This window comes from Prinia subflava, chromosome 2, assembly GCF_021018805.1.
Source record: "Prinia subflava isolate CZ2003 ecotype Zambia chromosome 2, Cam_Psub_1.2, whole genome shotgun sequence".
In the NCBI taxonomy this organism is placed as follows: domain Eukaryota; kingdom Metazoa; phylum Chordata; class Aves; order Passeriformes; family Cisticolidae; genus Prinia; species Prinia subflava.
The window spans coordinates 106,879,662-106,901,346 of NC_086248.1; the positions used below are offsets into that span (position 1 = coordinate 106,879,662).

The 21,685-nt window shown below is 43.4% G+C and overlaps 1 protein-coding gene across 4 annotated transcripts in view; it reads left to right on the forward strand.

Moving 5' to 3' along the window:
- The window catches only part of PLCB1 (phospholipase C beta 1), a 337,353-nt gene that overhangs the window by 302,637 nt on the left and 13,031 nt on the right, over positions 1–21,685 (forward strand). For 2 of the 4 annotated variants that reach the window (XM_063391478.1, XM_063391479.1), the window contains exon 32: positions 13,933–13,997. The exons of the other annotated variants lie outside the window; for them this stretch is intronic. In XM_063391478.1, the coding sequence (XP_063247548.1) occupies positions 13,933–13,971 (39 nt within the window). In that variant the 3' untranslated portion in view covers positions 13,972–13,997. The remainder of the gene's footprint in view (positions 1–13,932; positions 13,998–21,685) is intronic. 4 annotated transcript variants of the gene reach the window in all.

Here is a 21,685-nt window from a genome sequence, read left to right on the forward strand (position 1 = left end):
CTGCCTTACTTCAGGTGTCAGTGTTTGAAATCTTTGGCTTGAGCATCTTTCAGAGCGAATTATCTGCATGACAGAATTAGAATCCAGCTCTGATGGTTCCCAGTCCTGTTTTGAAACCACCAATCCCAGAAAGGAGTTTTGTGGTCTACTCAAGTTTTCCTAGTTGACTGCATTAACAATGAAGTCAGAGTTTCCCCTGTAGGGAAAACAAGAAAGGGGAAAGGCAGATTTATGGATTCCCAGGTTCCATGCTATCTGCAAAATGGATTTAGCACATGCCAAACCTCCAGCAGAGAGGTCCCTCGTACCTTGTGCTGAACAGAAGCAGCATTTTTCCTCTGACACAAGGAAACGCTGTGGAGCATGGAAGCCATCAGGTTTCCTCAGCTGCCTTCCCAAGCTGTGACTCATGCGGTTAAAAACACCATGGCAAAATCGGAATACAATGCTGCTGTCTGCACACAAGCACATTAATTTAAAACGTGTGGGGACTAATTGCCTTCAAAATCCAGAGTCATTTGGTTCCTCCAGTTACAGCCAGGCCCTACTGGAGTTTATGGCTTCTTTTGTCATTATTTTTAATATTATTATCATTATTATTTCTGAAAGCATTTTAGAGGAACATAGAAGCTACTCTTCTTGCACAGCAAATACATCAAAGCACATTTATCTGTTTCTCTAGTACTGAAGCAGGGAAAGTGCTGCTTAGAAGTGTGTGTGAAGCTGTTGTAAGATGGTCAGGATGTGAGCAGAGGGTAGCCAGGTGTTTATACCTGCTAAATATATGGGAAATATATTCCCATCTATTTTCAGTAGCTGAGAAAAATATTGTGTTTTTAGTACTAAAACTGCTAAGAAGTACATTCACCTAATTTACTGTGTCTCTAAGAAAGTCTGCAATAACTCATGGCAGATGTCCCTGATATATGGAGCAAGTAGAACATCTAATTTTGCTTTAAGCTTATTTTATTTTTTATTTTACATAAGTATTATAAATTGATCTGTGACTCCCGGCTGCCTTGGGTATATCTAGATTTGTGATCAGTGCACAGTGTAAGTTATTTTTAGATATGAAATGCTCTTGCATCCACAAAGAGTGTGGTTATTCACCGCCATAAATGCGCTGGGAAAATAAGTAATTTCAGGGCTTTAAAGTGGTTTGCAAGCATCTCCTTTGACTTTATTGGATTTAAATATTTTCCCAGTTCTTGTGAACTGTTCAGTGGGCTGAGTCTGTTTCTAATTGATCACCAAGTCAGACATGACAATGTGACCTCCAGGTTCCAATTCCTGTGTTTCCTGTGTCTGGTTTAAGTTCCAAGAATTGGAAAGTCTTACACAAACTTCATTAAGGGGACTCAGGGCAAGATCGTGGTCCCTGCTGAAACTGTGAGTTCTTTCTAAAGTTCTCATTCTGAATGGCAGAGGTTTGAATCAGCGCAGCAGCAGGCATTTCCTGGGATATTACTGGAGTCTTGCAGAAATTCATGGAGCTGGATCACAGCAGAGACTCTGAGATTCATATTCAGAGCAGAGCTCCAAACTCATTCAAGCCCATAGCTGGAAGTGCAAACTTCCATGTGAGTACTGTCTAACAGGAACCAAAGGGAGCACAATTCCCTGACAGTGTTACAGACTTTGGGAGCAAATGTCATTGTTTCCAAACGAGGCAGGAAGGGAGCAGACGTCCAGAGTGCCAGACAACATCTGTAACACCTGGAGATGGAAGAGGGGGAACGTTTCTGATCGTGCTTGTGTAGGTGATTCTCAGTCATTTCCCTGAATCTATTCATTTTGGGGGGTTTGGATAATGCTACTTACAAACCAATTGAGTCTAACTTTTACTTTTAATTAGGAAAGTTAATTGGAAAATGTCCTTAGAAATTAGGTTTCTCCCTTGACATGCTGTAAATAAATAAGTTATGTTGGAAAACAAGATGGAAATAAACAAAGGGCTGTTTCAAGCCAGCAGGAAAAAGGGAGCAGCTTAGTTCTCTGAACAAGGAAACTACATTTTATCATCTAAATATCAGCACATTAATATTTATATTTATCATTATTGATTTGATTGCATTCTTTTAATGAGAAATGCAGATAGAGTAAGGGTTATTGCAAATATTTGCTTGCATTCATATCACTTCCCATTATTCCTGCATGTTGTCAGTGGTTTGTGCTGCTGAGCAGCTCCGAAGTGACCCCAGCTGGGGCAGCTCCCCAGAGCCTGGGGAAGTTGTCACTAAACAGTTTCAGACTTCTCCAGCAGCACTCAGGTTTGCCCCAGGGGGAGGGAACTGCCCCCATCACTGCATCATTCCCTTTTTGACAGCACTGCTGGTTTTATCAGCTTGCCAGGCAAGCAGGTTGGACTGCTGCAATAAATGAGACTGAAGGGAACCAAAATGTTGCTTTTTGGTCAGAAGTGAGCAGCAATCTGTGGGTTCTGTTCTCTGATCCTCAGAGAACTGTGTCCCAAGCAAGCTGGGTCCAGCACTCACCTCAGCCTTCTGCCCCTCCCTCCCCTGCACTGAGATAAGTAACCCCAACATTTTTCCCTATTTGTGGTCCTGCCTGTTAATGTGAATTCCACTTGGCAGCAGATTACATTCATGCACTTAATTAATTTAAGCAACAGCAGCTAATAAGCAGATGCAGAATTTGCTCAGCCATGCCTGCAAGAATGGCATCATCTTGGGGAGAGAAAGGGGGGATTGCTAAGGATGCTGTCTGCGGTGGCTACACCAATTTAAGTCATCCATAAATGTGAAGTCCTTCATCTGTAAAAAATCTGGACCTTGAGTCAAATTGAAATACAAGAGCATTTCAGCTTCCTTGTATTTTTCCAGGTATTAGTAGGACTCCATCTCTTCAAGAAATGATAATGTTCATGAATTTGCAGTAGCTCAGTGCAAGAACAGAGACAATAAAACCCTTGGCTGGTTCTGCAGGGGCCTCTCACAAAAGGACAGTCCCTGGCCTGTTGCTTCTTAAACAGTTTCCAACCAATTAATATACAGTATCAAACCAACCAATATAATTTTCCAATTATATAAGTATTTGAGCAGGAATTAGGCACTTGTACAGCAAAAGACAAATTGAAGTTCTTCTCACTTATTAAATGTAGTGAATATACATTCAACACAATTATTTCATTCATTATACACCTATTGTATTTTCTGCAATGTTATTACTATCACCAAGAACTGTTTAAAAACAAGCAATTCAACTAAGAAATTAGTAAGATTCAGACTGGGAAAATTGTTTGAATAAGTATTTTTGGAGCATCGAAGAAAACGCTAGTAACAACGTTGGACACTAATAATTACTTTTGAATGTTACCTCCAGACCAGATCTTCCAGAATGACCTTTGACATCGTTCAAAAAATAAAAAAACAAAGGATAACATTAACAAAAGTTACTATTATTCTTCATAGCAGTTAATGGCTGGGGTTTAAAACTGTGCACATGTGCAGTGCTCAGGCAATTAACTTATCTGGGGGCGTGAAATAGAACTTTAAAGGAGGTGTATTTCTGTCTCAATGAGCTTTGGTGGATTTGGTGCCAATAAAGAAGCATTTGTTGGCAAAATGTTTGCCAAAGCTCTGGAGAGATACCTGTCCTGAGGTCTGCAGGGATCCTTCCTAGAGGGCTTTTACCTTTCTGTGTCACTTTTTGACACAGAAAAGTAAAAGTTAAACTCAGACTGCTGGCTGGAAATGTGGTCCCAACTGCTGTGATTGATTAAATCACCCTAAGATGAGCCTGAGCAGATTTTAGGCTTTTGATGTGGCAAACAGGCAAAGATTTTTGGAGAAAAAAAGAGAAAGGTTGGTTTATTAATAAGCATTTTTGTGCTGTAAGTGCATCTTCTGTCAGTTTATGTGGATTAGGGAGACAGGGATGGCACAGTCCTTCTCTGTACCCTCTGGAAGTTTGGTGTCTTCACAGTGGAGCCCAGCAGGTGCTGCTTTCCTGGGAACTCAGCAGTTCAAGCAAATCTCAGGGACGTGAATGCTCTGGAGCAATGTACTGAAAGCACTGGGTGGGATCATCCTTCCTTCAGGACCCCTCCAATATTTCCATTTTCCATAGCTGTTCCCAAGCTTGTGTGCTTTCCTGGCTGAACTGTGTTCCAGAAGAGCAAGAACTGACCGTTTCTGCCAGCACAATTAGATGAAAACATTTTTGTGTGGCCCTGACCATAGAAGTGTGGGTGGGTAAGGTTAAGCCCAGATGGCACCTGCAGATACACCCTTGGCACACAGCTGGAGCATTATTCCCTGCGAGGCAGGAAGGGCTGCAGCTGGGGCAGAAAGGCTGGGCGGTGCCCACATTCAATGTGCCAGGGGAGAGCTCCAGTCTGCGGGCTCCTGGTGCCTCAGGCTGGGGAGAAAAGCACAGCACATTCTGCACTCCAGAACCTCGAGAAGACAAATCTCAGCGACTGCCTCCCACTTTCCCTCCACCTGACCTCCCTCTGGCTGATTTGTCATTCCTGAGAGTAGCTGTTCTCATAAACCTTGGAACGAGGTGGTAAATCGAGATCTAATGCCCCAGCTGAGTCAATAGCACACTGGGTTGGAGCTAATTTTTCAGGCTTATATGCTGTTTGGAACAGGAAATCCGTGATTTTAATTAGCAATAAATAGGAAATAGTCTGCTGCGAATTGATGTTAAACAGGTACTGCTGTACTACATTAGTTCAAAATAAGCAGGATTTTCCATTCAGCAAATTGATGTTAAGACATCTTGGGTTAATTTGCAGCAGCTCCATTATCTGTCTGAGGCTAACTTTGGTTTCAGAAAGGAATGAAGCTGAAAATTGTTCTTAGAAACAAACAAATGAGCTTATCATAGAGTGCAGAGCATCAGGACAGAAGGGATTTCCCCCATGTAGTTATTTGAAGAACTAATTGTCATATGTACTCTGTCTTAGCAAGTAGATTGAATAACAATTTGTCAAAAAAATCAGCATTTTTGTTCGTTATTGCACAGTCATTTAATGTTTAGTGAAATTTTGGGAGATGACGTTTTCTTGATGTGTCTATGAAGAAGATCCTTTCATCTGACACCTCATTAGGGTAACGACTTGGATTTTGAATGTTCTTAGGAAATAAAGCTCTTTTTACTGCAGAGAAAACTGCAATCTGCTATATTTAATACAGAGAATGCCCTAAAATTGCCTAAGCTATCATGCTTGTGTGTAAGACAGGACCATGCTATTGCTTTCCACTTCCAGCAGTATTAAAATCTGAACCAGTAACTCACATTTCATACAGTTTTGCAGATGGGAGAGTTGAGACCTTGGCAGTGAAATGAAATGGGGAAAGTTGCAAAGGAAATCAGTTTGTGGGATAAGACAGCTAAACTATTTAATTTCTATGAGGTGCTGAATCAATGAGAAGTCCATTCTCAGCCTGAGGCTTATCTCAGTTTTGCTGGCATTTGTACATGATCTTTCCAGAGATGTTACTGGAATCCCTTTGAATAGGTACCAGTGTGATTTAGAACAACATTTTGGGACAGGATGAGAATTTTCTTTCATTTGCAGTCTTCCTATTTGAAGTATCATTTCCAGAAAGGCAATTTCTGACACAAGGAGCTACTGGAGAGGGTCCAGTGGAGGCCACAAAGATGATGAGGGGTCTGTTTTGAGGACAGGCTGGGCCTGTCTAGTTTAGAGAAGAGCAGACTGAGATGGGATCCCATGAATCTGTGTAAATAGCTCAAGAGAGGTGCCAAGGAAGGTGCCAGATCATTTCAGCAGTGCCCAGTGACAGGATGAGTGATGGCCATGAACTGGAACACAAGAAGCTTCACCTCAATGTGAGGAAGAACTTCTTTACATTGATGGTGGCAGAGCACTGGAACAGCTGCCCAGAGAGGCTGTGGGGTCTCCCTCTCTGGAGACATCCCAAACCCACCTGGACACATCCCTGTGTCACCTGCTCCAGGTGCCCCCACCTTGGGAGGGGTACTGGACTGGGTGATCTCCAGAGCTCCCTTCAGACTTGAACTAGTCTGTGACTCTGTCTCACCATCGGATCAGAGGAGCGGGTCCTTTACATCCCCTGAAGACAGTTTACTCTGACAATCCCTATTCCCACTCTGCACTTTAGAGCAATGAAATGCAGTGGAACATTTGCTGAACTGGGGCAATGAACGCATTTCACTGGAAGGCGTTCAGGCTTTCCTCCCAGTGACCTGTTTACTCTGAGGACACAGGGAAGGGGGAGCCATGGCAGGACACTGCTGCAGGCTGTGTTCTTGCAGAAATAACTGGGTTAGCTCATGCTTAGCTCAGCCATCACACAAGCAGCTCCAGCTTTGGGTACTGGATACCTTATTTAAAATTGATGCATTGTGTGGAGACAAGGCTGGGTTTAAAGTGGAGCTAAGCTGATTTCTCTTTATTTTACAGTTCACCTCAGAGGACAGAGGTCCTCCCTGTATGTTTTTGTACAAATACATACATAAATGTCTTTGTAACACTCAGAGTTTAAAGGCTGAGTGAGAATTCAGCACTGCTTACCTCATCTTGTTGCTGCTTGCCATGAATTATTGAGAACTTTCATCTGTATCAAAGGAATATTGGAATATGTGCTCTAGACATTCCAAGGCTTTACAAGGGAGATTCCTGCAGGAAGGCTGAGGCAGCTGAGTGCTGTCCTGTGCTGAAGCAGGGCTGGGGAACACTGAGGGTTTTCTGCTCAGCAGCCTTGGCACTTGAGCTTTACAGCAACGGGGCAGGACAGCAAAAAGGTTTCATTAGCACATGAAGGAGCAGTCAGTAGTTCCTGAAGCTCTTGGTGGCCGTGTCACCATGGCCAGGGAGAGAACTCCTGACTTTGCTTATTTTAGTGCTTACTGAATAATAACAGAAGTTTTTTTTCTGCCTAGTGAAAATACAGAATGCTTCTACGGTGCCTTTCTTTCTTTAGCCTGCTCCCTGTGGTAATCTAAGTCCCTCTGATTCCTTCATTCCCCTTAGGTGACCAGATTGGAATGCCTGCTTTCAAAACTGCCCTAAAATCATGCCTTGCCAACCTGCTGTACTGGATTAGCTGTAGAAATATTGGCTCCCCCTGCATTCTTTCAATTTTTAAAGTAATTTTTACTCCTTTGATGAGTAGCTGATTCGCAAGGGTTGCTGATCTACCTCTCAGACTAAGGCAGTGTGCCAAAAGCACTCTTGGAATGGGGAGGGAACTTTTAATGGGCTTTGGCTGGTATCAATAGCAAAATTCAGACTGACTTTAGAGGAGTAATAAACCTGGGTTCAAAATGGTAAACCTTTGAGGCTTTCAGTTCACATCCTGCAGTGGCCTCATAACCACAAGGCATTAACTCTTCCTGCTGGACCAGAGGAACACGAACTCTGGGTAGGAGTCCCAGATTGGACTTCTTGTGTCTAACGTTTATTGTATTAATGGAAATACATTTCTGAGAAATAAAGTCCATTCTCTTGATCTCTGTTTAGCTTGCAAGTTAGTAAATGTTATGCTACACATAAAATGATTTGTGCAGACAGAATTTCAGTGATGCTCTGCTTGGACCTTGTAGTTTGGGGGTTTTGTGCTGAAAGATGGATATTCTGACTTAATCTTCTGGCATTCATGGAACTGCTCTGTAATTGCAGTTGATTTTTTAAGAAAGGTTATATCTAAAGTAATCACTAGGAAACAGGGATGGGAATGTTCTTTGCCCAGGATGAGCAACAGGAGTGCATCTGAAGACTGTTCTTGCTGCAGTTGGATTCTGTGTGTGTAACTGAAGTGTGGAATTGCACAGGGGTGGGTTCCACACATGCTGTTGTTAAACCAGTGATTTTCACTGACATGCAGTAGAATTAATCTGAATTTTTTTTTTTTACTGTTTTGCTGAGTGAGATCAAAGCCAGCACCAAGCTCTTCCTCCTGCGTTTCTTCCTCTGCCTACTACACAGTCAATCTTGGATCAGTTGATGAACAATCCTAGACCCGTTCTGTCTCTGTGACAGGGATGTGAAGGATCTTTGCTGGTTCAGGGAAGATGGGACTAAAACTGCCTTAATTAAATGTTTTGTGCTGTTTCTGTGTTGCCATGAGGTAGATTTTGTCCTAATTGTCTGTTTGTGCCACCCTGCTGTAGATGACACCCACAGGAAGGCACATCCCCTGCCCCTGGCTTTTCTGTTTCCTTGGTCTAGCAATTCACCTTGAGTTTGTAGCATCTACAGAAAAAGAGCCTATAGCACATCTGGCACATTATTTTGAAGACGAAGTCTACAGCACACAGCACAGCTGGAAACAAAGTTTGAAAAGGAGTCACGCCTTAGGAATTTAGGCCAGGGCTGTTTCCATAAAGAGCAAGAAAGTTTTTATGGTCCATTGGAGACAATGTGGTGTTTTCCTGGGGGCTTAGGCTTTTCCCCAGTTTGGTGGCCAGTGAACACTTGCTTCTCCTTCAGCTGGCCAGAGTTTGAGAAGAGTTGCACCCAGAGAAGAAGTATCCTTTAGTTAGCTGGACCTTTGGTGAGAGCAATATAGCGCAGAAAAAGAAGAAGGCACTAGGCAGGAATGTTTCATTTCTAAAAATCTTAGGTCCCTTTGATTGCACCATTGCTTGTCGTGGTTGGGGGGGAGGTGAATTTTTCCAGGGAGATGTGGGCAGTCCAATCAGTAATCAGCTTTTCTGCTGGCACCTGGATTGGTCACTCAGAGGTTTGGACACGCCTCTGAGGACACAAAGAGTTAAAAGCAGGAGTCTGAGGGGCTCGGCCCTCTTTTCGGATCCTGGTTTTCAGCAGAGGGACGTGTGAGGCCTTCCCCTGCCCGGCCACGAGGCTGGGTGGGGGAGGGGAAACACGTGGTCGGCTCAGGTAAGCCGGAGCCCCCCCCGGGGGGGGCTAGAAGAGAAGGGACAAGACTGGAACTGAGCTGCCCCGTCCAGGATGGAGGGGTGGAAAACTGTGGAAGTGCCTTCTGTGTGTGCTCACCCCCCTCCTCCCCCCAAACTCCGGGAGAAGGTGCTCAGCCATGTGGGGGTTTGCGGAGCCTGGGAATGCCTCGCCTGCAGCACCCTGCTGAGAAGAAACTGTTAACCCTTGCTTAGCAGAAAGAAACTTTTCTTAGACATTGATTCTCATAACTGGTGGTTTTCGGAGAGAGGGAAGCGGCCTGGGACCGAGATGATAAAGCATGATTGGAAGGAATTCGATGGAAGAATGAGAGGAGTAGCCTTGGAGCTGGACTTTTCGTGCATAATGTCAGCCATAGACTGAACTTGAGTCTCTTTTGAACATAAACTGCATTTTTGGGTAGATGCAGCTGCCCCTTGCTTTTGCTGCAGTGACTGGCACTTGAAGTGAGTAGCGAGCAGAGAAGAGAGGGGGAGGGTGAGGTGGCGCCCTCTGCCCTCAGGGCAGACCTGCTCCTGGAACCCCGGCCCCTGGGTGAAAAGGGGAGAGCTCGGCATGCAGCATCCTTAAAAAGCCCTGTATGCAGTTTTGGCCTATGAGACAGCGGTGAGAGCGCTGGACATAGGAAAAAGAGAGTGTCACCTTAGCAGACTTCTCCGGGCGGTGCTATGGGTGACATGGAAACACATAAGGGGTAGACCCGTGTTTTCTGAGGAACAGTCTGTAGTGCGAGAGAGACTCCTCTCTCCCTTGCTGAATTGAAGATTAGTTTGTTTTTGAGTGGTGATTGTTTGATCTAAAACCCAGGGGTTAGTTTGTGAAAAGTGATGGGTGGGGAGGTAGAAACTGGGAGAAGAAAATGTTCTAAGAAGTTTTTATTTCTGTCTCTGTGTGTGTTTAAGAGTATTTCTGTCCCTGTTCTTATGTAATTAATAAAGTTTTGGTGGGTTTTTTTTTTGTTTTCAAGATTTAAGCCTGCTCTGCTCTGTTCCTGATCACATCCCACAGGAGTTGTTAGAGAAAAAACATATATTCATGGGTGCACTAACATCTGGCCAGTGTTAACCCATGACATTGCTTAAAACTTTTCTATTTCCCCTCAAAGCACTCTTACAGATCTTTCCTGCTCTCTGTAGCATGGTGGTTTTGTGCTGCTGTGGTCTCAGAAAACCCTGCAGGTGCCTGCCAGAGGCAGAGGCAGAGCAGCACGTGTGAGTCGCTGAACAGCTGAGAGGTGTGTGAATTACTGAGGAACCAAACCATGTGCTGGGAGGCAGCTCTTGTGCATAAGCACTGTTTCCTTTTTCCTCTCCCTGAGACACATTTCTTCATTGTGGTTTTAAGGGTTCATTAATGGATAGTTGTGAAGAACAGTCACATTAACAGGAGTTGCTTGGAGGTGTTAGATCAGCACAGTTTATTGTGGGGGCTGACAAGATTCCATGCCCTGTTTCTGTGTGCCAGAAAGATAAATCCTAACTAATTATGGCAGTAGTTCTTTACAGTAATGGCACAACAACTGAGAACACAACACTGCTTTTCATGACAGCTTAAAAACCAGAAATAGAAAGTGCAGCTTTTTTTGTGGCCCTTTGCACAAGTGAGGACACATCCAGGACCATCAGATAAGCCAGATTATATTCAGTTTCAATATTTTAACAGCTTAAACATTTACTGGCCTGATTTCTGGACTTTATGGTGTCTCCAGAAAGCTTCTGGGAAACCAGCATTAGTTAGTGACTATGAATAGCAGATAGTGTTTTAACACTCCCCCTTGTCATCAGTGTTCTTCTACAGTCTGGTTTCTGTGTTTGTCTTCCCTAAAATGTTGTCTCAGCACTACTAAAAGCAACAGATATGGCTGCTTTATCATTTGGGAAAGTGTGTGTGTTTTCTGTGCTTTATTACCTCTGTGTTAGAGATTTCACAAAGAGCTGCTTAATGCCATGTCTGTACAAACAGAAAGGTTCTGCTCACACCGGAACCAAGAAGTTGATCAGGCATTTTCCACACCAGGCAGTTTTGCACGTACAGTCATGACCATCAGAATAGAAAAGAGCTTGAAAAATTCAGTGTTTATTTTAATCCCTGCGTTTCCCTCTGACTTTCTCTTTCTTACTCTGCAAAGCCATACCTGGAGCTCCCAAACTAGTGAGCAGCCCTGTGGTCCATCTCTGATGCAAGTCTGCTGCACTCCCACCACTTGGATCAGGAGCATGCCAGTGGTGCAGGTGCACAGAGTGTACTGTTAAAAGCTCAGTGAAAGAATAGAGGTTTGGAGTGGTGCATACCCTGCTCCCAGCTAAGTGGCTGTATCTGGTGACTCTGTCATTTCCTCTGCCTGTGGAATTCATGCTACCCAGATATCTCTGTTACTTTCCGTGGACTGTGTTTTGATAAATAATCAAGGGGAAAATTCCTCGGTTTGGTTAAGTAGAGGGGGGTTTGCTACCATTCTTGAATGTTGCTTTTGTTGAAATGTTTACTTATTTCTGATGTTCATCCTGCAGGTAGGTAAAGTCTGGATATTGGCAAATGTGTGCCTCCTCTGCACACCCAAATCCTGGTGTGTGGGCACAACACACAAAGTACACAGACCTTTTCCCAGACAAAAATGTGCCCTTTAACAGGGAGGCTGGCTAAAAATCATTCCAAAAGAAAGGAAAAGTATTAATGTTGCACAAACGAAGAAATTTTGCAAGAGGATGCTTAGTAGTGTTTTCCAAGACTGGTTTTAAGGGAATTTTTAATCAAATCTTAACCTGCTTTCAGTAGTTACAAACCTCACTGAAGTAACTAGGCCAACATCCCCAGCAACAAAATGTTTGTGTGCTGCAAACTTCCATGTAATTTTGTAAAAATGGCCAATTTTCTGTGAGTTGCTTTATCTGATTTGTCTGTCAGTGGGAGCACAGAACCAGTGAAGTACATAGATCAAAGGGGCAGAAAAATGAAGTGCTTCAGGAGGAGCGATAAGGAACTGTGCAAAACAAAATAGCTTTCTTATTTCACTTTACATTTCACCTTCTTTGCTGCTATGTTTTTTTCTGCTACAAACTGTCACCTTCTGCTTCCTCAGCTAATATTTTAGGTTCCTTTTGCATGTCAAGATGGTGCAAGCTGCCACAGCCACTGGCACCCATTTCCTGAGCACCTTATGCCCCACATGTATCTCCTAACACCCTTTGTGTCAGTGTTAATGCTGTAGCTTTCCAGCCCACTGCTGCCACAGTGAGAAAGCCTTCAAGGAGAAAATAAATAGAATCCATTTCATTCGTTTGCTGCAACGCAGGCAAGAAGGTGGCCTAGGTTCCCTTACACAGCATTTCAATCAAATCCAGCCAGTTGTTAGCTAATGGTATTTTCTGCCTGCATTGTGACTCCATTAGAAGGCGTTTATGAATCTGCATGGAAGTAAAATGAGGACACAGTGCTCAGACACATTGTTCTGCTTCTTCACCCATTACCAAGGAAGTGACTCAATAATTGTATTCGGTTTAAGAAAATGCTTTGAGAGGAAATGTTTTGTAACAAATATTAAAAGTACTACCTCGGTCTCTAAGCTATTTCATCTTTACATTTAAATGAGAAGCTTTACTTTGTGTTATTGTCTGTTTGTATTTCTTTTTAAAGGTTTCCATTTTCAGTTTCATTCATGACAAACCTGACACCTAAGACAAAGCACAGGTTACCTCAGTGAGCTCACATGCAATTAGCCCATGGCTGGCTGTCACCTGCGTGTCACCTGTGTGTGACAGGGGATGCCACTGCAGCTCTGGCTCCATGATGCAATACTGTCCAAAATACATCATTAAGTATAAAGTATGTGATGTGGGAAGTGTCAACATTTTGGTGGCACCGACCCTGTCATGACAGAGCTGTGATTTAACTTGTGCAAACAGAACCAAGTTCAGTGATAGACTCATGCAATTGCTACCATATGAGCAGTAAATCACTTAATGCTGAAATAACACTGATTTTAGAGTAAGACAAGACAGCTACCACAATAATTTAACACAACAGAGAAGGGAACATGCTGCAGCCACTTGAAAATGGCAGGACAGTGCTGTTTAAGGGCTGCACTTAGCAACAACCAAAAAGTCACCCTTTTTTTTAACTTCCTATAGTTTCAAAGCCATCTTCTAGTAACTGCAAAAATTAAAGAATAAACATGTCTTTTTGGTTGCTGTTGGATTACCTTCAGGACTTCTCTGCTCCAGACCTTAGACCTCTCCAGGAGAGAGAGGGTGCTCAGAGTGGTGCGTGATGCTGTCCCAGTGAGTCGGCTTCAAGCAGCTCCGAACACATCGGGGCATCAGGACAATCTAACAGTGCTGGAGCATGCCAGGGGCTTTGGGACAATCTGACAGTCCTGCTGCTCCTGGAACTGCCAAACACAAATTTCAGCTCCAGAGATAAACACCGGCTTGGGCTGAAGGCGAGAGGACAGTAGTAACACCTCCGTGAGCAGCGTGTCCCTCACATTTCCTGCGCAGGCACTCGGGCAAGACTGACTGCAAGGGAACAGGCTGGAGCAGCCCCACTCCTGTAAGCACTTGGGGATGTCCTTGGAGGTTTTCCATCCAAACTGCCCTGAGTTCATGGCATTAGGTATGATCACAGTCTAAGGCCAGGGGCGTCTCTTCCAGCACATACTTCAGGTGGCATGGCTGATGCTCATTTTTCCCTTCAGATACATTTCTTTCCCTTTCCCAGAAAAAAAGTGACACTTCTTGCAACCTGCTTAAGCTGCAACTTCAACTAAAGCTGGATCTCCCTCATAACGCAGTTGGAATTTTGTCCTCTTGTAGCACGGAGTGACAGGTGGTGATAAATAGACTGTTTCTCTGACTAATATGTACCTAGTCAAATATTAATGAGCCGGCACACAGAAGCATGAAGTAATCTTTTGTTTTTCATTAAGTGCATAGATTAAAGAGATGTTGCTTTACTGTAATGCACAGAATTATGTCATTTCAGCTTAGAGTAATTGTTAATCACCTCAAATTAAATTGATCCTTGGTTTTGTTTTAAAGAGCATAGAAGAACAAGAAGTAGAGGAAAAACAGAAGTAGAAATGGAATATGAGACTATAGTGAAAGTGAGTGAAAAATTCCCCTTTTTATCCAGTAATGCTGATGTTGTTTTCATTTTACATGTCAAAACCAAGTCAGGATGATCCACAATTAACTGCCTGGTGGTTTTTCTGAAATCTTTGAGCAACTCTAGCCCTGATTATTACCTGCTAGCTGCATAACATGAGCCGCCACTGACCATCACCTCCCTTCGATACCGCGAAAGCGATTTGTGCCTTCTTCGGATCGTGCCCCACCCCATTGTCTCCCTGCCTGTTTTATTTATTGCTGCTTCTGCCCCACCTCAGTGCAGCCAGCAGGGGCTGTGTGTAACAGCATGACTGTCCCAGCTTTCTTGCCACAGCCCTTTGGGTGATGGGAATATCCTCTGTTCTCTGCTCACAGTAGCTGCAGTACTCTCAGATCAGAACACCAGGCACTGTGAAATTTCTCTCTGAAGAGGTAAAGAGGGTTGAATAATGTGGGGGTAGGAATTGAGAGCATTTGAATGTAGAAGTGGGAGGTGGGGAAAGGTGTTGAAGGTAGGAATTCTGGGTACCTCTGAAGATTAGGCTTACCAAGTAGATAAATTAAGAATTTGTCATCTGGGACACCAGAGTATGGGATAAAGAAGGGATTAACCAGGGCATCACAGCAGAAGGAAGAATTGGGGCACAAAGAGAAAGAATTGATGAATGGGGATCAGTAAAACAGGATTAGTGAAGCTAAGGAGGAAGACTTAAAGGTAAGAGTGAGTTTTTCAGGGAGGAGGAAGAGAACAGAAGACAATTGAGGAAAGGCAGGCAAAGCCCAGAGGAAAGATGAACGTAGATTAAAGGGATTTTTCTTCATTGCTTTATGGAAGGGCTAATGATTAAAGATGGTGATGGAATGAAGTATTATTTCAGGTGTGCCTGCTATCAGGAGATATGATTATATATCCTGCAAACACAGCCATGCCAGGAGGGCTTGGGCTTTCACTGTCAAGGGGGTAGCAATAAGCCACACAACTTTGTCACCATATCAGGGGATCCTGCTTGCTTTGTGTTTTTATTTACTATTTCACCTTCTGCTGCTTTCTTCTGGATTGCTCTGATATGCTCTGCTTGTTAGGGGAGAGAACTGCCATGGTTCTCAGTGAGGGCTGTAGCTGTTCTCCTAGCCTGTCTGGGGTGTTGTTTGGTTTTATAAATACTGCTCATGTCCCTTTCTATGGCCATGCCCTAGCAAGGAAGGAGGAACCAACTCTGAGTGTTTGATCTGTGCCTTGCACAATGCAGATTGAGTCCTATGCTTTACAGAAAGGCAAGTGCTAAGTTTGATTTATGAAGTGACTGATTTGTCAGACTTTTCTTTCTGTGAATCACCTGCCTCTGCTCACACAGACCCCAACATATTCCTCATGTATCTATTCACATCATTACAGTTCATTTAAAGGTTTTTATTGTTGCATAATAAGGGAACATTTTTCTCAAATGCTCAGTAAAAATAACACAATTGCCAGTATTGTTTAATTCTCTTATTGTGGCAGGGTTAGAGATTAAAACTGTGAGGTGGGGCCTTGATTTCATGAGTCCTGTTTTCCTCTTGGATACAGGCAAGGGAACTAAATATGTGTTTCCTGAGCACAGTGGTTGTGACAAAAGAAAGCAGAGCTCATAATGAATATGTTGGCACCTGCTCAGTATTCAAAGGAGTGACTTACTGAAGACGGCAAAATTAAACTGGCAATTGCTCACTAGGGGACTGGGATTTCTTTGTTGTTTGTGTTTAAGTGACAGGAGAATATTGATTTCTGTTCCTGAGGGATGTGCTGTCTTCCTTTCCTGAAAAGCAGGAGGATGGGAAGAGAGATGAGCTGCCTTGAAACAGCTCACTGAACATTTGAAAAAAACAGAAGAACTTGTTTGAACTCTCTTCTTGTCATAGATCACTAACATTTTAAATAATTTGGAGCCAACCTCTTATCATCTGCCTAGGTCAAGTTAGGATATCTTGGGAGGATACTGGGAACCCAGGCAAATCCAACTGCTCCTGCACAGTTAAAAGGAAATCAGGCCCCAGAGAAAAACCTCCTCTAACGAGAAGTAACTCCTCTTTACACCACTCTTTGCTTGGCTTCGTCCTGCTCTCAGGACTTCAGCCTCACAGACTGTGTAGGAGAAGCTCTCCATGGTAGAATTGAAATTCAGTGCACCCTACCTGTGCAAGAAAACTGGGAAACACAATGGATTGGCACTGAGTACTCAGAGAGCTCCAAAACGGGCTGAAGGAATCCATCACACCAAAGCAAACATCAGAATGATGTGATATGAAGAAACATTTTTTTTCACCCCTTTCTGTTCTAAGCTCCCACTGTTACATAGGACAAGGCATTTGGGATGCTGTGAAGTACCAGGACAAGGGAGGGCAGGCAGAGAAGAAGAAGAGAGTAAATTTTCCCTGCAGGCCAGAAAGGAATAGCTCCTGCTCTGGTGGAGTAAACCACTGGCTTTGGGCTGAACAACACTGATCACCTTAGAGAATATTTCTGTGCACTAGAGGCACAGAATCCTTCTAAGCCACGCTAAAAGCTATGCAGAAATCTAGAGAAATTACCTAAATTGCAGCATCATTCAGGAGCTATTCGAATCCTCAAGTGACTGAATGTTAGACAGCTGCAGGAAGAACTTCCAGATAGTTCACAATGTTGTTTGTCAGCAGCAGATAAAATTTTGAAACAGAAAGAAAAGAATGCAGACTTACAAGTCTGGTCTGAACCTGCAGCCTTTTTTTTTTTTTATTCTATGCTTTTGCACTAGGATTTTTTGCTGGATAGGAATGGCTTTCAAGAAGTCTAAAAAGTAGGATCTAAAAGCTGCTGCTGCACTTTTCTCATCCTTTAAGCTGTGTTTCAAATGGGCACTTAAGTGCATGGGAGAGTTTTTCAGGGAGGCTTCAGCCATATGCAGGTGTTGTCTAGGATCAAGCTGTCCTTTTTCCTAAACCTGGAATTTTGTAAGTCTTTTGGCAGCTGCTGCACACATCCAGAATTCTGCACAGTCCAACTTCAGCCTCCAGGTTCAGCTACTGCATGGCCTGTGGGGATGATACTGCAGCGTGCTGCCTCTTACCCTGACAGCTTTATTTTCACAAAGGAGGTGCTAAAGCCTGAACAAAACATATGGTGTGGAGCTTGTAGGGCAAAAATTATTTCACAGCCTGCTGGTACTGAAGGTTAGCATTTCTAGAAACAGCTTACAGTCACTCATCCGTGGTCCTCCTTGAGGTTATTTCTGTTAGTAAATGTAGAAGTGCCTGTTGGGATCAGGTTTATTCTGCAGAGTGTTATAGGTTGGTGAGATCTCAGTGTAGTATTTCTGCTCTCAAAATGCTCCTTTCTGCTGCAAATTTTGCAGGTTCAGTTTCCAGAGCAGGGGTTGGGTTTCAGAAATCAGTATTCCTGATGGGATTGACTTGCAGCAATGAAATGTTTCCCTGTTATTTCAGTAATCCACTTCACACCACATAGCTTGGATGCTGCTGGAGGTGGGAGAGAGCAGCCTGTAATGCCAAGTAGCATGGAAACTGTAGGAGCTTCTGGGAATGATAACTCACTGTCAGTCTTTCTGTCGGGGGATCATTGGAATTCCGAGCAGGGGCTCGTGCTTTCCACGCTGTAAAGGAATAAATTCTGCAGTGACTTCTCCCCAGTTCCATGTCAGTGTTAACGCCTCCTCTTGGCCTGGAGTACCCTTCATTCCCATTTGTATTCAGACAGGCACTACTGCAGCTCCCACTTGAAAATACTAATTGGTTGGAAATGAATTCCAATTTTTAAATTATTGCTTAGCTTTTTTACTTTTGAAGTGATCTTTTTTTCTAAGACTGGAGTTAATTTCTTGTAATATCAGCTGCCATGTCATGGTTGCAACTCCTAAGCAGATTTAATTCAGTGATATAAACCACGTTTGAGGATTTACACAGGCCAGGGTGTTCTCTGTTGGCTGCTGCAGGAATTGATTGAATGTGGAAAAGCAGTAAGCCTGCTCACAGGTCCACATCCTTTATGGGAAGAGGTGTCTGTTGTCCCACCCAATCACCAGTAGAGAGGACGTACTGTAAATATGGATGTTGCCTGCTCAGAAGTTGAAATATTCTGTGAATTTCTCCTGAATTCCTTTTTGAAAAGTTTTCTGGCCAAGTAAGTAAAGCTTCACCACCCAGTTGTCTGTCAGAGTGCCCACAGAGTGTTTTCATGGTCAATTCTGACATTGCCCAGAGACCCCGAGCAGGTCCCTCTCCACGGTGTGCTGGAGATCACAAAAAATGCAGATCTTTGATAAATATCTCACCAAAGATCCTCTTTGTACCTGTCCTCCTTGAACAAACTGAATCTTTTGTATGAATATTTCAGTAACGTGATTTTTTTTCCAACAAAACCTGTGTTTATGCCAGTGGAGTCATTATATTGATGTACTTAAAAATATTCAGATGTCTTCTCTTTTTTATGTGTATCTATGCATCCATATGCACACAAGCCTGTCACAAGAGGATTGACTCAATATTCACCTTGTTTCCTCCCTATAGCTCATTAAGATTAGTAGGAGGATGCTCTGCCTTTCCTTATTTAAAAGTACAATTAACTGGAGGATGGAGGAGACAGGGAGCTGCTGGTGGAGCAGGCAGAGGCTGACAGGGAGTGAGCTGCAGTGCCTGGGCTCATTTAAAGAAGTTTCTCTCCCAGGTATGGTTCCCTCCATCAGGATATTTCAGCTGCTTTTATTCTAATTTCTGTGGCAGGCAGATGCCATTCCCAAGATTTGTTTGAACCAGCTGAGTGTTGTCTTTGACTCATCTGTGCTGCAGGCAGGGAGGATTTGGGAAAACAACACCTACCAAGGAATGGCTGCACTTTCTAAACTCCCTTCCCTGGTCAGTGCTGCTGTGCCAGACGTGGCAGTCCCTGCAGTGCCTCTGACAGGTGCCAGCAGGAACGAGCCTGAAGGGAATGGGACAAATGCCAAGTGAGGCTTCAGTGTATCTGTGAAGCAAAATATGACCAGACAAGAGAAATTCAGTTGTCCTTAGATCTGCTCTGCAAAGACAGGAAGACTTAAAAGCGTGGGTTGGAGGCTTCTTGGAGAGCCTTGAGCCATAACAGCAGGAGAAATTAAAACTGGTGTCTTCTCCTGACGTATGGACCAATTCCTCTGCAAACAGCCTCCCCCTGACTTTGGAAGGGGTAACTTAACAATTTCAATTCCCAGTCCGTTGCATTTGTAATTATCCTGTGCAGAATCTCCTCCAGGTTGTGCGTGGTGCTGCCTGTCCTCTGCATTAATCACGGGAGCTCCTTCCCCTGTGCCTGAGAGCAGCCGTGCCGATCGATGGGAAATGGATGCGCTGCAGAGGCAGCGCTGCAGGTGAAACACGGGGGGGATTCCTGAGCTGGAGGCTTCCAGATGTCAGCGTGTGACAGGAGAGAATTGTAAACTGAGAAGGAGTTCTCCTGTGAATTCAGTGCCCCCATTATCTCTCCTTCTCTATCCGAAGGGCTGAGGAAATCTTTTTTGTTAGCCAAGACAGCTTGGTGCTTCAGCTTAATTTTCATTGTGTAATTTTAAATACAGATCATGCCAACAGTGCTGCAATTAATGGATAGCCTAAAGACTTATTATTTCCAACTAATTGATATGTAAGAAAGTTTAAATAACATAAGTGATAAGAATTTTTTAGGAAGAACTTCTGTAACTAATTCAGAATAATCTTTTTACTGTTATTTAGAGTAGCAGATGACTTTATTTTTCAATCATCATCACTAAATCTAATGTCTATTAGTATTTCTCTAATACTAAATAGATTTCCATAAGATGGGGAAAATATGACATTTTAGAATCATTGTTCTAAAAGGTGTTTTTGCAAGTTAATAATCTCATTAATTTCTGATACTTGTCTACCATCATTTGAAATAAATACTCCCCAAGTTCCATATGAATTTCTGTTTTCCTCAACAGAGATGTGTACTCTATACATTTTTAAAATAGGCCTCTAAAACGAGAAACACGTGTTTTTAAAGTACTCTTTTGCTTTTTCAAATCACTTGATCATTTATGAAAGGCCTTTATTTTTCTAGTGCTCATTAAACTTATCTTCAGCTAGATTGTGATCAGAATTGGCATCAGAGAATAGACTGTAAAGCTGTTAGACCTCTCAAGAACTTTTTAATGCTTTTGGAAGATGTCAAGTTCCAAAATAATAATGAAACACTGATAGAGCATTAAAAAGATCAGTTCTTGTAATGGAAAAAGGTTTTGTTCTATTGGGTTTTTTTCTTAAATAAGGTTTTGTATGGTGCAAAGCCTTTCCAAGAGAGAAGCTACCAATAGTGATACACATAAATGAAATCAGATTAAAAACAAAGTGGAGCACTAGGGGGATCATGTTAGGCATTTTGATGGCATGCCTGTCAGTGGAAAAAAAAGCAAAGGGCTTAGTGAAGTTCCATGAGATTCATCTCAGCTCAGGCTTTGACCCTCTGGTGAACTGAACTTTGGTGAACTGTGTTAACTTCAGGAGGAGAGAAGCCAGGGACCGCATCCAGCTCACAGCAGTGTCAGTGAAAAGCTCACAGCTCCTGTAGTAAACTTGGGGTGTGGGGGAGGCACCAGGGGATTCTCAGGAAGTTTAAATTGGGGTGTCCCTTATCCTCCTGCCTCCGCTGGCCTCTAAGGAATTAGTGCATCCCTTTTCCTGGCAACAGCGAGTTCTGACCACAGAACTCAATGGCACTCTCTTCAGGAGATGTGTTCAGGAGGGCTTTCAGTGTTCATGGCACAGACTCACAGGCACACACACATTTTGTCACAGTTCCTCACTGGACATATCCCACCACACCTGAGATGAGTGTGTGAGGCTGCAGCATGAGCAGGGAGCAGTTCCTCACCCAGAATAAGCATCAGCAGGGAAAAACACCTTCCCTCAGCGCTTCCCCTTCCTCATGGAGCTGGGGTGCTGGACAGAAACCCAGATCGGGTGGTGCACAGAGAGCCAGGCCTGGATGTGACAAAGGCATCTATCTGCCCTTCTCTGTGGGAAGTTGTTATCTCTTGTCTGTTGGAGCAGGCTTGGATTTTAAGCAGCAACCTGGTCCCTTTTCCCAGACTCCTTCATGCTTTGCAGTTTGCTTAAACTGAAAGAGGGAGTGATTTTCAGGTGAAAACCCCGAGCCACTGAAACATAAATCCTGCACCCCTCCTTTGTGGGGCAGATTACGATCACCCCCAGATCTCTGCTGGGTCAGAGGCATTTCATGTCCTTTTGTACCAGCATTCCTTTGCTTGATCTGGTCTGGTTGCATTTGTACTTGTGTGGTTGTGGATCCAAACCGTAGATCCAAACCCCATTAAAGCCAATCACTGTCCTGCAGACTGGAGTGAATGTTGGGGATGTGCTTTACCAGGCACGAGTTCAAGCTGCTCTGGGCAGCAGTGGGATGGGCTATGTCCTGTTGGTCTGACTTGATGAAATTACCTTATATGTCAATTTTTGCATTGTGGGATGCTTGCTGAATATCACTGAAGTAAAGTTTTCTTGCATGGGTCATTTAAACTTGATGGGTAATTAGAGAGTTGCCTAAGTTTGCAGCAGTCAGTGTTAATATGAACTTGGGAGAAAATGTTGAAATGGAAAACAACTGAACTGAAATATTAATCCCTTGAACTTAATCATGAGG